Below are 12,931 nucleotides of genomic sequence, written 5' to 3'. Positions count from 1 at the left end.
AACTGGAACTATCAATGACATCTAGCTTATTTCACAAACAGCCAAATCTGAAGAATCATCAGCAATATGAGGGATAGCCTAGAGTTCTTATTCTGGGGTCTAAGACCCTATAAAAATATATATATATATATAACAGCAGCTTTGGCATTCAATAAAACTATAAACAAAATTTAAAATAAATTTAATCACTGAGAATTAATTCTACTTCTAAATATATAAAGTATCTTATTTACTAACCAGAGAGGCTAGAATTGAGCCACCAATCCATGAACTAAAACGCCGTTCTACTGTTGTGTTATTTGCAATCAGCTTCAATCTCATGCTCTAAAAAGTAAAGGAGATTTGGGGTGAGGATGGAGAGAAACATCAATAAACTTAGACCAAACAGATGGCAATACTAGGAACTTAAACCCCTAAGGAGGAAAGATCTCTAGATAGCTCTGTAGAATCATTTTCAATAATGTATTTTCCCCATGGTCCAAACACTGCCTACATGCTAAGAACAAAGGTTTAGGGAAATTAATAGGATTAACATCAGTCAGCACACTGGCTTCTAAAATTATAATACATACAAAGAGTGACTCACATGTGGCAAGATTTTTTATATATTTGATCTGTAGATTTTAGAACAATCAACAAAGTAAAGGAAATACTTGTAATAGTTGGTTATAAGAATTAAATACTACCCTTACCTCTTCCCCAAATCCCAAAAATGAGAAGTTTAATATTCAAGTATCTAAAATTACAACTTCTTTCCACTGTTCTAGTTTGGGTGCTACTACTTAAATAAAATTAACCTGAACAAATTCCTGGGCTATTTTTATGGTTTTCTCAGTCTTTTGAGGCACAAGAGTTTAGCTGTTGCTTTTTTTTTAAATGAAGGGGGGGGTTATCTTTTAAGGTTTCCAATTAAATACAATGATTCAAGTATGCTATAAATCACAATGTGTCCTCCTCTCCTTGCTGCCATTTGAGTAAAACTTACAAAATATAGCATGGATATTCTGCACTAAATTTTAAAGATGCTTATAATGTGACTATATGAAGGATTGGTAACATGTGTGCAATATGGATTCCAACCCATACAGATTCACAGATAATGCCTGCCAAGGGAAAAAGCTTGATACTATGAGGGTAAAGAGTATTTGGGGTCCCACAACCAGTAAGTACCAGAGCAGTCATGACCAACCCTTTATTATGTACACTGCCTTTTGTTATTTTTTAAAAAGAAAAAACCAAAATACTGCCTCACTCTTTTCCCCACTAATTGTATTCAGCTAGCAAAAAAGATTCTTTTGGAGAGCTTGCACATCCTACCCTGAGGAACTAGAGATATAAGTGAGATGTTACAGATAAAAGCATGACAAAAATTGTATAGAATGGTTAGTTACTAAATGTGGTGCATCTAAACAGCTCCTACAGAAAACTAACCTATCCAACACCAAGTGCTTTTCAAAGGTACAGTAACAGTATATTACTGCTGTTTTCAGTTTTTTTAATCTTGATGTAACAAGTGAAAGGCTCAAATAGTTTGAGCTAATGATGGAAAAAACTGAGAATATACTTTGCAATACTAATCAACCAAGTCTTGTCTCAAGACTCCACCAAGAATAAGATACCATATGGTCGAGAGCTAACCACTTACCGGAGGTGTCTTCTGGGACAGCTCCCGATTCAATCTATCAGTGAAACTCTGTATCAGAGTGTTTCCTCCAGCAACTATGACACTGCCATAAAGTCCCTATAAAAAGGCAAGCAAAATCTACTATTCTAAATGTTTCCAAAGATTTAAACATAAACTTTGAATAAAAGCTATCTCCACTACTTGTTTTCCACTCTAAATTTTTTCTATGATTTCTGATAGGCTAAAGTTTACGTACAAATAAACATTAGTTAAGTAAGTAACAAAATTTGTTCTCGAAACCTGAAGCACCTGAAACTTGGGAAAAGATGAAATAATGGAAAAAAGCAGAAGTGAATGCAATCTACCATTAGCAGTATTATATTGTTGTTGTTTTTAAATATCAAACAATAGATTAGTGAAATCAACTGAGTAATATAAGACCCCAAAGTTACTGAACAAGAGCATATATAAACCCAAGAACACAAATCAGGAAAGGAAATACTCCTAATTCAATTAGAGCTGCTAAGAAAACTGCAAAAGTAATTAGGCACAAGTAAATTAAAATCAATATTTTGCTCTATAGAGTTATCAAACTCAAGACCTGCTCCAAATACAGCCTGAACCAAATTAAAATGTAATTGGGAAATGTTTTAACAATAAAAATACAACATAGATAATGTTAAATTTGTGGATTTCTAAGTTCATGTATGGCCTATAGGGATCTATTTCTATTTGACTTTTAAACTACTTATACCATACATCAACTTACAAGACAAAGAAATTACATTCCAAAAATCTATTAGACTAAAATTCATAACCAAACAAGGGATGTTTACTTGTAATAATGGAAGAGGATATACAAAAAAATAAAATATATGTTCTTTATATAAAATTTTTATTTAAATATAAAATTAAATGAGGGCATAAAACAAGCAAGGGAAAAAAACCTTGAATTAAATATCCCCAGTAAAGATTTATGATTCAAAAAATATAGAAAGAACTGATAAAAATATATAAAAGGTTCATTCCTTCACAGGTAAATGGTCAATAGATATGAGCTAGCAGTATATAGAAGAAATGCAAATGATCAAAAAACACCAAGAAAAAGTTTCCATGTTATTTAAGAGACATGCAAATTAAAACAATTTAGGTTTCACTTCACACCCAATGACTTGGGAAAAAATAATACAAAATGGGGATATTCGATATTGAGGCAATGGGAAGACAACATTAAAACCCTGATGGGCTGGTGTAAACTGGTCCAAGATTTTGGAAAGCAGTTTGAAATTACCATAGAAAACAATTAAAAACTGCATACACTTTGATCTAGAGACACCACCATCATTTTGGCCCACAGTAAGAAGGGTCAAAAAAGCTAAGGGAAAGTTTGTTCATATATATATATACACATACATATATATATATATATATATATATATATATATATATATATATATATATATATATAAAAAATATATATATATATATAACAAAATATATAACAGCATTTCTTTTTTGTGGTAGCAAAAACCAGAAACAAAGCTAGTTTCATTGACTGGGAAATAGTTTAAACAAATTGTGGAATAAAAACAGTGCTGAAGTAAGAAATGACAGTTATAAAGATTTCAAAGACTCTTGATTAGATTTGTCTAAACTGATCACAGAGCCAAATAAGAGGAATAAAAAGAACAATATGGATGTTCACCACAATAATGTTAAGAAAAACAACACTGAAAGAGACCAGATTTGTATTCTCCCCCCCCCTTTGACTCTATTCTATGACAATGTTAGCTGCTACTAAAAATCATTTGCAAAGCTTGCCTATTCCCTTCACTATCTCATTAGAAGTAAGAACAAAGAAGGACACCAAAGTTCTGTAAGAACAGGATCTGAGGTGTTATGGGTCACACTGAGCTGAAGTTAGTGAGAAGGGCTGAAAACAAAAGGAAGATCAAAGAAGAGATTGAACTGGTCTCATCTAAGCAGAGTAAACCAGATGATCATAGCTGCTTAACTCTGATTGCTTCTGTTTTCTCCATCCAAAATGATCTCTAGATTGTAAAAAGTGAAATAGAAAATATCTACTAAAGGTGGATTCAGTAAAACCTGGAAAGATTACATCAATTGATGCTGAGTGAAATGAGCAGAACCAGAACAGTGTTACACATTAAAAGCAACATTGTGTGAGAATCAGCTAAGATGAACTTAGCTCCTCTAGGTAATACAAAGACAACTTGTGATGGAAAATGCCATCCACATCAAGAGAAAGAACTACAGAGTCTGGATGAAGATCAAAGCATTTTTAAATTTTGTTTTTCCTTTCTCTTGGTTTTTTTACCCTTTTATTCTGATTCTTTCACAACATGACTAAATTATTTACAGCATTTTGGTAACAGCTAAGTAATGGAAACCAGGTCAGTGTTTATCAATTGAGGAATGACTAAATAAACTGTTGTTGGTGACAATTACTGTACTATACTGAATGATATGTAATGAAAATAGAGACTCCTGGAAAGATCTACATGAACTGAAACAGTATGACATAAAGAGAACCAAGAAAACAATATAAATTATGACAAAAACAATGTTAAAGAACAACCATATAAAAATCAAAAGTTAATGTAAGCAAAATAATAAAGATCAAGAATGACTTGAATAAAATTATATTAAGAATATTCTCATCTCACCCCTAAAACTAATAACAGAATCCTTAAATGCATGAAATATTCATGCTACTTGACCCAAACCAAATAAATCCTATGATCCTGAAAGAAGTGGTGGATGCAATTACAAAGCCATTGCAGGTGATCTTGGAAATAACATGGCTAGAGACAGCTAGGTGGCACAGTAGAAAGAGCACCAATCCTGGAATCAGGAGGACCTAAGTTCAAATCCAACCTCAGACACTTAATAAATTACCTAGCTTTGTGACCTGGGACAAGTCACGTAACCCCACTGCCTAAAATAAACATTTTTAAAAAAAGAAAAAAAAATATTATGGATAGAAGCCACAAGATTAGAGATAGTAAAGGGTTCTAATTTTCTTTTTAATGGAAGGGGGGTAAAGGGAAAATGGAGAAGAGTAAATAAATTTTGCAAACTCTAGGTTGATAAGCATGGTTTCTATTCCTAATCGGTTAATGAAAAGTGAATCACAATCCCAACATGTGATGTCTCCTACTGTTGCAATCTTTTCCCACCTTCCCCACCACCACCACATACTGGGGCAATACAAGGATCTTGGTCTCCTTGCTATTCTTTCCATAAAAACACTTATTTCCAGACTCTGATTTTCACTAGAATATTCTCTTCTCACATCTGCCTCCTGAGTCCCTGGCTTCCTTCAAGTTCTAGCTAAAATGTGTTCATAGGTGAAGGAAGATTAGCAGCTCTGGTGAGAGGGCTACTATTCCATCTTTGGTGTCACCTGTCACCCAAATTCAGAGATTAACATGGTGAAAGAAACCATCTCTTAGAAGTCAACCTACTGCTCACTAGTCTCCCTATACTCATTTGGGCCATAAATAGTAGACTTCATCTGTTGCCAAGATATAATCAAAGCTTTTCCAGCATGGTAAAACTTGCCAATGCTTCCAATTTCACTGGGTCGGTCTTTGAGAACCCAGAATCACACCTTTATATTATGGTGTAACATCAAAGCAGGACTTTGTGGAGACCAAGACAGAATCTAAGTTTAGGCTTAGGCACTTATTGAATTGAACTGATTTGTACGTTGCCCTATATTGACTTGAGATGAACAATAAAAAAAATCTAAGACATGAAGACCAAAATCTAAAATGAATCTGTAAAACACTTATTTGACTTCTACACCTTAGCTCAGGTAAAACAAGATTGTCAACAGAATTGTCAAATATAGAAATCATCACTTTAAGTGGCAGATGAACAAAGATGGGCTGACACTTACTGGTCTGATATCAATGTCACACATCCCAACACTGGTGGTCACAACATGACTGACTCCCAACATCGTGTTGCCTGATAAGCCCTGAAATAAAATGAGCAATCATTGGTCAGCCCCTCAAAAGTCACTCTCAACAACATGCCTCACAACAAGCTTTCTATAACTATAATGGGGAAGCATTCAACTGCCATCCCTATACCCAGGTTACCATGCTCCCTCCATCATTACCTTCACATTAGATGGGTCAAATAACCCTTCAGGAATCTTGAGTCGCTCAGCGCCAAAATCACAGTTGTAGCCATTGGGAAATTCATAATGAACTGTAGGCATCTGAGCAGCCACTCTGAGGAAAGAAATTCAGAAAAATTTTAAAAGAGAGAAAAGCAGCAAAGAAATGCTTAAGGACAAGAAGAAAACTACTAGTACAACAAATTCATTAGTACTTTAAGAAAAAAATGTTCAGCAGTATTAAGTAACAATGTATTCACTGATCTTAAAATGTACATTTTAATTCATACTTAAACGTAAGCTACAATTCACTTTAAAAACAAAATTCTTTCCTTTCCACTTCTAAAATCACAATTATCTGTATAGCTAAGAAATTAAAAACAAATAGTCAAGTGAATCATCAGACAAATAGCATGGCCACTAAAAAACGAGCATGCTAATTCAAGTTAAATCATAAGATTTATCGACAGAACAAAAGAACATACTGTTCATCATAAGTTGAATCTGATACTTGGAGCACAGAAGCTTGAAAATCTTGAATCACACACTAGGAGAAAAAATTTTTAAAAGTTAGGATTTTTTTAAAACAAATTTTTACTTTTATTCATTTAATCTTATGTTGTTTGATGGAAATTGTCATTGTATGTCACAAGACCTTATGCCTATGGGTAGATTTCAAGGTATAAAATTATTGCTCAGCACACCAAATGCCATAAATATAAAATCTTTAATGATGTGTTGCATTAGATAAATACTTGATGAATAATTCCTTCTGAAGGAATCAAGGTTTCAACAAACATGACACACACAAGAAATTGTTAAGGATCCTGAAAAATATGTTTAGGAAACCTAAGGCTTGACTAGAACTCTTCTGGAACATTGGAATGCTCAGAATCTCAGCATTAGCATAACTCTGGAGACCATCTAAGTCCTCTCCAGGAATTTCTCCTGCTCACTTCAGACAGGCAGTCATCCAATCTCCCACCTCCCAGAAAAGAAACCCACCAATCATCCCACTCCATGTTTGGTGGCTCCTGTTAAGAAATGTTCCTTATAAAGAATTCTCATCAGTTTCACTTTAACTCTTCCCCCTACCTTGCCACCACCCCGCAATGGCTCATAGCTCTGCCCTCTAAGTCAAAGCAAAACAACAAATCTAGTCCCTCTTGCCCATGGTGGAAGACAGCCATCCTATCTTCCTTAAATCTTCTTTTGGCAAGGCTGACATCCTCAATTCCTTCAACAGATCCTCTTATAACACCATTTTTAGGTCCCTGGCTGCCTCCCTCTGGTCTCTTTAATTTATCAATGCCCTTTCTAACACATCCAATTCAGAAATGAACACAATAATTTAGACATGAAGTGAGATGGGTGAAGTACAAACAACTAAACCCCTCCATCATTCTGGCTGCTGAGCCTCTCAAAGCAGCATTATCTTTTTTAGTTACTAAGTCACACCGCAGGCTCACATTGAGCATGCTATCCATGAAAATCCTCTAAGCTTGTGAGGAAGTAGCAGAAAGCAGAGAAATACCAAAATCCCCTGAAGAGCAATGAAAACACAAGACCTAATTTTACTCTCTTCCTCCCCTGAAGAAAGAAGACCTTCTACAAAAATTAGTTTTGTCCCCTCTGGATTTACTGTTTAAAACAAGCTGTCTCTTCCAGTTTGGACTATTGGGAAATTCAATTATATTAATATAGGGTGTTCCTTGCTAAGAAGCCCTTTTATTTCTTCATATGCAATATAGCTCACTACTCACACATATCAGGGTAGTAAAGAACTGTTCTGATCTAGTCAATTTTATAGATAAATTGGTCCAGCTCTGGGCCAAAGTCAGATCAAATCATTGCTATGAACTGCAGTAGAACAAAACAAAAATAAGAAGGCTATTTTTAACTCTAGGAAGTAAACTTTTATAATAGAATAGAGTATTATAGATATATATAGGTAACAGAATATATAAAATTTTAATATAATCATAAATAAATACACCACACATTTCACAAATATATGTAATCTCATATTTTACTAAATTTTTCATGTCTGTACAAAAGGTGAAACCTTTCATAGAATTCAAATAAATGTCTTTGGGTTATCAAAACAGAAGTCTTGATGATACCATTATCTCATATACCATTATCTCATATTATCTCTGATCACTTTCCTATTAGTTAATTTCCCACTATCCCTACCCTGGAAATTTTTATAATATCCTTATCTCTAATTCTAAGAAGTAAAAAAACAAAGAGGCCCATAACTCTGGCATGATCCATTCTGGTCCTCAAAAATTTAAATAGTACATACTGGGGTTTGGATTTCTCTTCTGTGAAATGTAGAGACTGTATTAGATATATCTAAGGCTACTCCCAGGTCCTGATTTTAATGGGAGAGGTAAAGAACTACTCCTGTGTTTATCACCTGGATCACTAACACAAAACATCAAGAAAACAAAGCAGGATTGGAGAGGTTTCCAGTGACCACAGACCAGCTAATCATTCCACAGGAAAACATGATTCAGATCAATAAATATCCTAGAAATACATTTTCAGGATTTGCCCCTGCCTCTCAAAATAAAAATATTGTTATAACTCATGAGATCCAGAGCAAATAGTTATTCTTTTGTAAGCTATCTATTTGATAAGAATCAGGTCCACCCAAACAAGCTAATCCATTTATAAACATTAGTAAAGAGAAAAAATACCTGTGAAGTCCTAAGGAAGGTAAGATGTCAGGAAAATATGTATCTCACAAATAATCAACAAACATTTATTCAGCATCTGCTATATGCTGTCAAGAACCTAATAGTCTAGTAGGGGAGAAAAGTATTACATATATATATATATATATATATATATATATTATATTCAAAATAACTTCAAGGATTTTTTTTAGGGGGAATAAAGGTACTAGAAGCTCAAGGGACCAGAAGTACCCACCTAATCTCAAAGCAGTTGTAGTTATAACACTAGGTGTTTTAATATCATGTTTCCCCCATCCCATTAAAGAAACCTCAGCAGCCACTGATAACAATAGGAGAAGAGCAGCTACTTACATTGCACATGTAGTTGTGCCAAGACCTTGTAACCTGTGGCAACTTTTCTTTTCTCTTCCAATTTGCTGGGGATCCTTCACGAACGGCCTCCTGAGATAGCAAAGGAGTAGAATCAATTCAAAGGTTTAAACCTGGGTAAATGGTCAAGGGAAAGTGGTAAGAGAAAAAACAAAATCATCCCTCATCAATCCAAATCTTACTTACTTTTGATGCGATCATGTATGGAGGGATCAATTCTACATTCATCTCCTGGAACAGTTCTCTGCACTGCATGGTAATAAAGTCTCCGGCTAGAGGTGATTTCACAATGCCTGCGGGGGGAAAAAGAGGAACAGCCAGGTTCCATTAATTCCCCATCAAGTTCTCTGGGACAGAGGAGGAAGATAACACCACCCCTTCAGATCACACAACCTCAAATGAAACCCACTAGTAAATCCACAGGCATGGTGTCATGAAGCTCTCAATTTCGGAGCATATTTATTATTATATTAACTACACAATATTTCAAAGAGTAGCCTTTTATAAAACTAAAAGATCAAAAGACATTTTTTCCCCTTGAAAACATCTAAGAAAGTTCCTAATGATGTTTGTTTCTAAAAAAATAATTTGTAGATGTGTATATAGACTATTCTGGGACACTTACCTTGCTGAAGGACATATCCATCATGGACTGGAATGGCAGTAGTATGAGTGGCTCCACTATCCAAAATTAATCCTGTGGAACGACCATTAGCAAATCTAGTTTAAATAGTTAAGGAGAAGACTTCAAAATGCCTAAAAGCCTCTTCAAAGTGATAAAAGCCACTTTAAATAAAAATGTTTATGAAAATTATTTTAATGATATTGAGAACCTGTTTCTTGTTGACAAATGACATGCTTTAATTTTTAAAGACACTCTCCATCTACTCTATAGGTATCTTGAACTTATATATCTCTATCCTAAGAGTGTGAGCTCCTTGAAGATAGAACTGTTTTCTGTCTCTCCTCGTATCACCAGCACTTAGCTGATTGGCTCACAATGAGCATTTACTAAACATCTGTTTTGCTGAGCCAAGAGGACACTTTAAACCAAAAAGATAATAGACATAAAATCCCTTCTAAACTATAAAATGCTAAATGAATATCAGCTGTTATCATCAACCATCTACACTAGTTTTCATTCATGACAGTCCAAGGTCAGGAATATTCTTCTCTCTGCCTCCCCAAGTGCTACCTATCCATCCTTCAAGATACAGTTAAAATACCACCATCTCTTCTGGAAAACATGACATCACCCCTTACTGCTCTTATCTCTAAAGCAATCAGAGCCTATACAATTCAAAATTAATCATAAACTTCTTAAATTATTGTCTTAAACTGCTGCCTAAATCTTTATTACTTAACTTTTCATATATTTGTCTTCTTAGCTAAACTAGTGAGAATAGGAACATAATTCATTTATCTCTATATCCTCCATGGGCCTGAACAGAATCTTTTGGGTACAATTATTATTCAATAAGTGTTTCATTGAGCTCCAAATTTTCTGAGACAAAACAAAGAAAGTATGGCTAATAAATATAATCTAAGAAAAAATGCACAACATTATTAAATCCCCCATCAATGAGACTTTTGCCAGCAAGACTGCTAACAAGTAGCCAAATTAGCTGATTTGAATGTAAGCTTTCTTTTTCTCTTTTCTCACATTCTAGGATAGCAAAGCTAATGACAAGTAAAAATAGCAAAAAGGCAGAAAAAAAGAGAGAATGACAATATACAAACTGTATAATTAACCAATGAATTAGAAAGAACTGATTAATGCCTCAATTCCAGGAGTATTGCTTTTAATAAACACATTTATATTGCTTCTGAAAAAAAAAGTACCAATACTTTAAGGATACGCCGTAAGAACTGCGGTTTTACAAAGGAAGAATGCAGGGATGTTGTAGTGTTCAAACATCAACTCTGTCAGTTTCTCTCTTTTTGCTCTGGTATTCCACTTGAGGATTGGGTGAAAAAAAGGCAGGGGAGAGAAAAACAATATTTAATTCTGACTGTTTAGTTCCCAATTTAAAAAGGGTAATCTCAAGACTCACCACCACAGAAACAAAGTAATCAATATACAAGATTTACATAATCAAATATCATTGCTGGTTTGACAATAAAATCTTTTATCAAACTAGGTGTTAATTTGCCTATCTCTTGTAAGTAGTTCTTAAAAATAAAAATAAATCTTCCAAGCAAATGAAATCAGACTTCTTAGAGACATTTTAAAAAATGTATTCAAAGTGTTTCAAAGCATCCAGTAACTAAGCCCTAAAATATGCAACTAAAAGTTGCCAAGTTCTCCTTTTACTTGTATAGTGATCATGAAAGTAAAAAGAAATCACAGAAAACTATTTTCACAATTTTTTACTAATTGTTTTTATTCTCTAACTCTTCCATCATGAACTATGTTATTCTCAACATCAGACAATATCAATTTTCTGGTTCAATATAAGATTTCTCAACAAAGTGACAATAAATAGAATTTGAGATATAAAGAAAATTAAAACCTGAAATGTAAAAGTAGTACACCAAATGAATCAATGTGTAAATGGAATCCTTGGAGGAAAAAACTTAATTGACATAAGTGAACTAAATACACAGCTGAACTACTTTATGCACCTCTCTGTTCAGGTTTCACTGAATTACTCCAAATTTCTCATCTTTTAAATAGTTATTAAAACATTAAATTAATACTTCTTTAATTTGTTTTCAAATTCAAAATGAACCTTGCTATCATTTCTATAAGATGTACTACAAAGATCCAAATTAAACTTTTACTATTACATTTGTTTTCTCTTCGTTTCAGACTTAGAGTCTGATGGAAAGAAGTCTCAAAACGAATGTTATTTCATTATTGAGTTAATCCCAAGTTTAATTTAATATTTTGCTTAAAATAAAGGAGACCTTAAAAAATTCTAAATGAAATCATCGTTTTCTTTAAAAGCCAAGTGCTCCTCTTTTTTTTTAAATTTTTTTATTTATTTAAGGCAATGGGGTTAAGTGACTTGCACAAGGTCACACAGCTAGGTAATTATTAATTGTCTGAGGTCACGTTTGAACTCCGGTCCTCCTGACTCCAGAGCTGGCACTCTGTCGATACACTGTGCCACCTAGCTCCCCCCCCCCCCAGTGCTCTTCTTTAGAAAGAAAGTTCAATAGATTAGAAGTTGCTTTCAAAAAAGGGGAAAGAGTGTTTCTATATTCAAAGCATCAATTTAGATCTTCTCTCAAATCTAAATCAGAGAAAGAAAAATTCCTCAAATGTTTTTGAGACTAAGAAGATATGAGAGATTTGCTTTAGCTCACCGGTGCTTCTGACATTAGAACAGGATGCAAGCTGGCTTCTGATTTGACATGCATCTTGTAAGTGTGATCCAAAATAGCTTGGAAGCTGTCCCAATCTTCAACTGCAATAATTAAGTTAATAGTTTAAAGACAAATATGCTGTAGATTTTAAAATACATTCTAATGATTTATCTACCAAAGCACAAACCCAAAAAGACCTCAATAACAATTCAAAGATACTCTCATTTTATAGTAATATACTTAAAAAGAAGACTTCATTTTCAAAACGTAAGTCTTTCTTTTGTTCCCTCTACCCCTTGGTAAGAACACATCCCCAGGATGTAAAATCATAATATAGCTCAAGAAATGCCTGATAGGGTCTCTGGAGGGGTTTCACACATTTAAAGGTCTTTGCCTCATATCATGTCCCAAATAGCTCTGAAGAAAAGTCTACCTTAGAGACGTTACAGTGAAATAGGAAGAGAACCAGACTTGGAATCAGCAGAACCCCAGGTTGACCCTCAATATGTGGCCCTCAGGGTTCCTTTTTAAGTCTCATATCACTAAATTAAAGCATTGTTATTAACATTAGCCAATAGCCAAGGATCTACCAAGTGGCTAATCTGTAGCAAATACTATCTGAATGCAGAAAATAGTGAGGCATAATTCTCTCAAGGACCTTACAATCAAGTCATTAATATAAAATGAACAAACCAGGAAAAAAAATCAGAGAAATGTGACAAGAATGTCAAACCACATAAGTTTACAACCAGAAGGAGTAATATAGGCCTC

The 12,931-nt window shown here is 34.0% G+C and overlaps 1 protein-coding gene across 1 annotated transcript in view; it reads right to left on the bottom strand.

Moving 5' to 3' along the window:
• Nucleotides 1–12,931, bottom strand: part of ACTL6A (actin like 6A) — a 31,137-nt gene that overhangs the window by 5,650 nt on the left and 12,556 nt on the right. The window contains exons 4-13 of the mRNA XM_074190988.1: nucleotides 12,161–12,261; nucleotides 10,708–10,805; nucleotides 9,474–9,568; nucleotides 9,035–9,141; nucleotides 8,831–8,920; nucleotides 6,260–6,321; nucleotides 5,775–5,889; nucleotides 5,550–5,630; nucleotides 1,646–1,741; nucleotides 238–324 (exon numbers count right to left, since the gene is read on the bottom strand). Of these exons, the coding sequence (XP_074047089.1) occupies nucleotides 238–324; nucleotides 1,646–1,741; nucleotides 5,550–5,630; nucleotides 5,775–5,889; nucleotides 6,260–6,321; nucleotides 8,831–8,920; nucleotides 9,035–9,141; nucleotides 9,474–9,568; nucleotides 10,708–10,805; nucleotides 12,161–12,261 (932 nt within the window). The remainder of the gene's footprint in view (nucleotides 1–237; nucleotides 325–1,645; nucleotides 1,742–5,549; nucleotides 5,631–5,774; nucleotides 5,890–6,259; nucleotides 6,322–8,830; nucleotides 8,921–9,034; nucleotides 9,142–9,473; nucleotides 9,569–10,707; nucleotides 10,806–12,160; nucleotides 12,262–12,931) is intronic.

This window comes from Macrotis lagotis, chromosome 6 (assembly GCF_037893015.1).
Source record: "Macrotis lagotis isolate mMagLag1 chromosome 6, bilby.v1.9.chrom.fasta, whole genome shotgun sequence".
NCBI lineage: Eukaryota > Metazoa > Chordata > Mammalia > Peramelemorphia > Peramelidae > Macrotis > Macrotis lagotis.
This window is presented reverse-complemented; position numbering and strand designations above follow the sequence as displayed.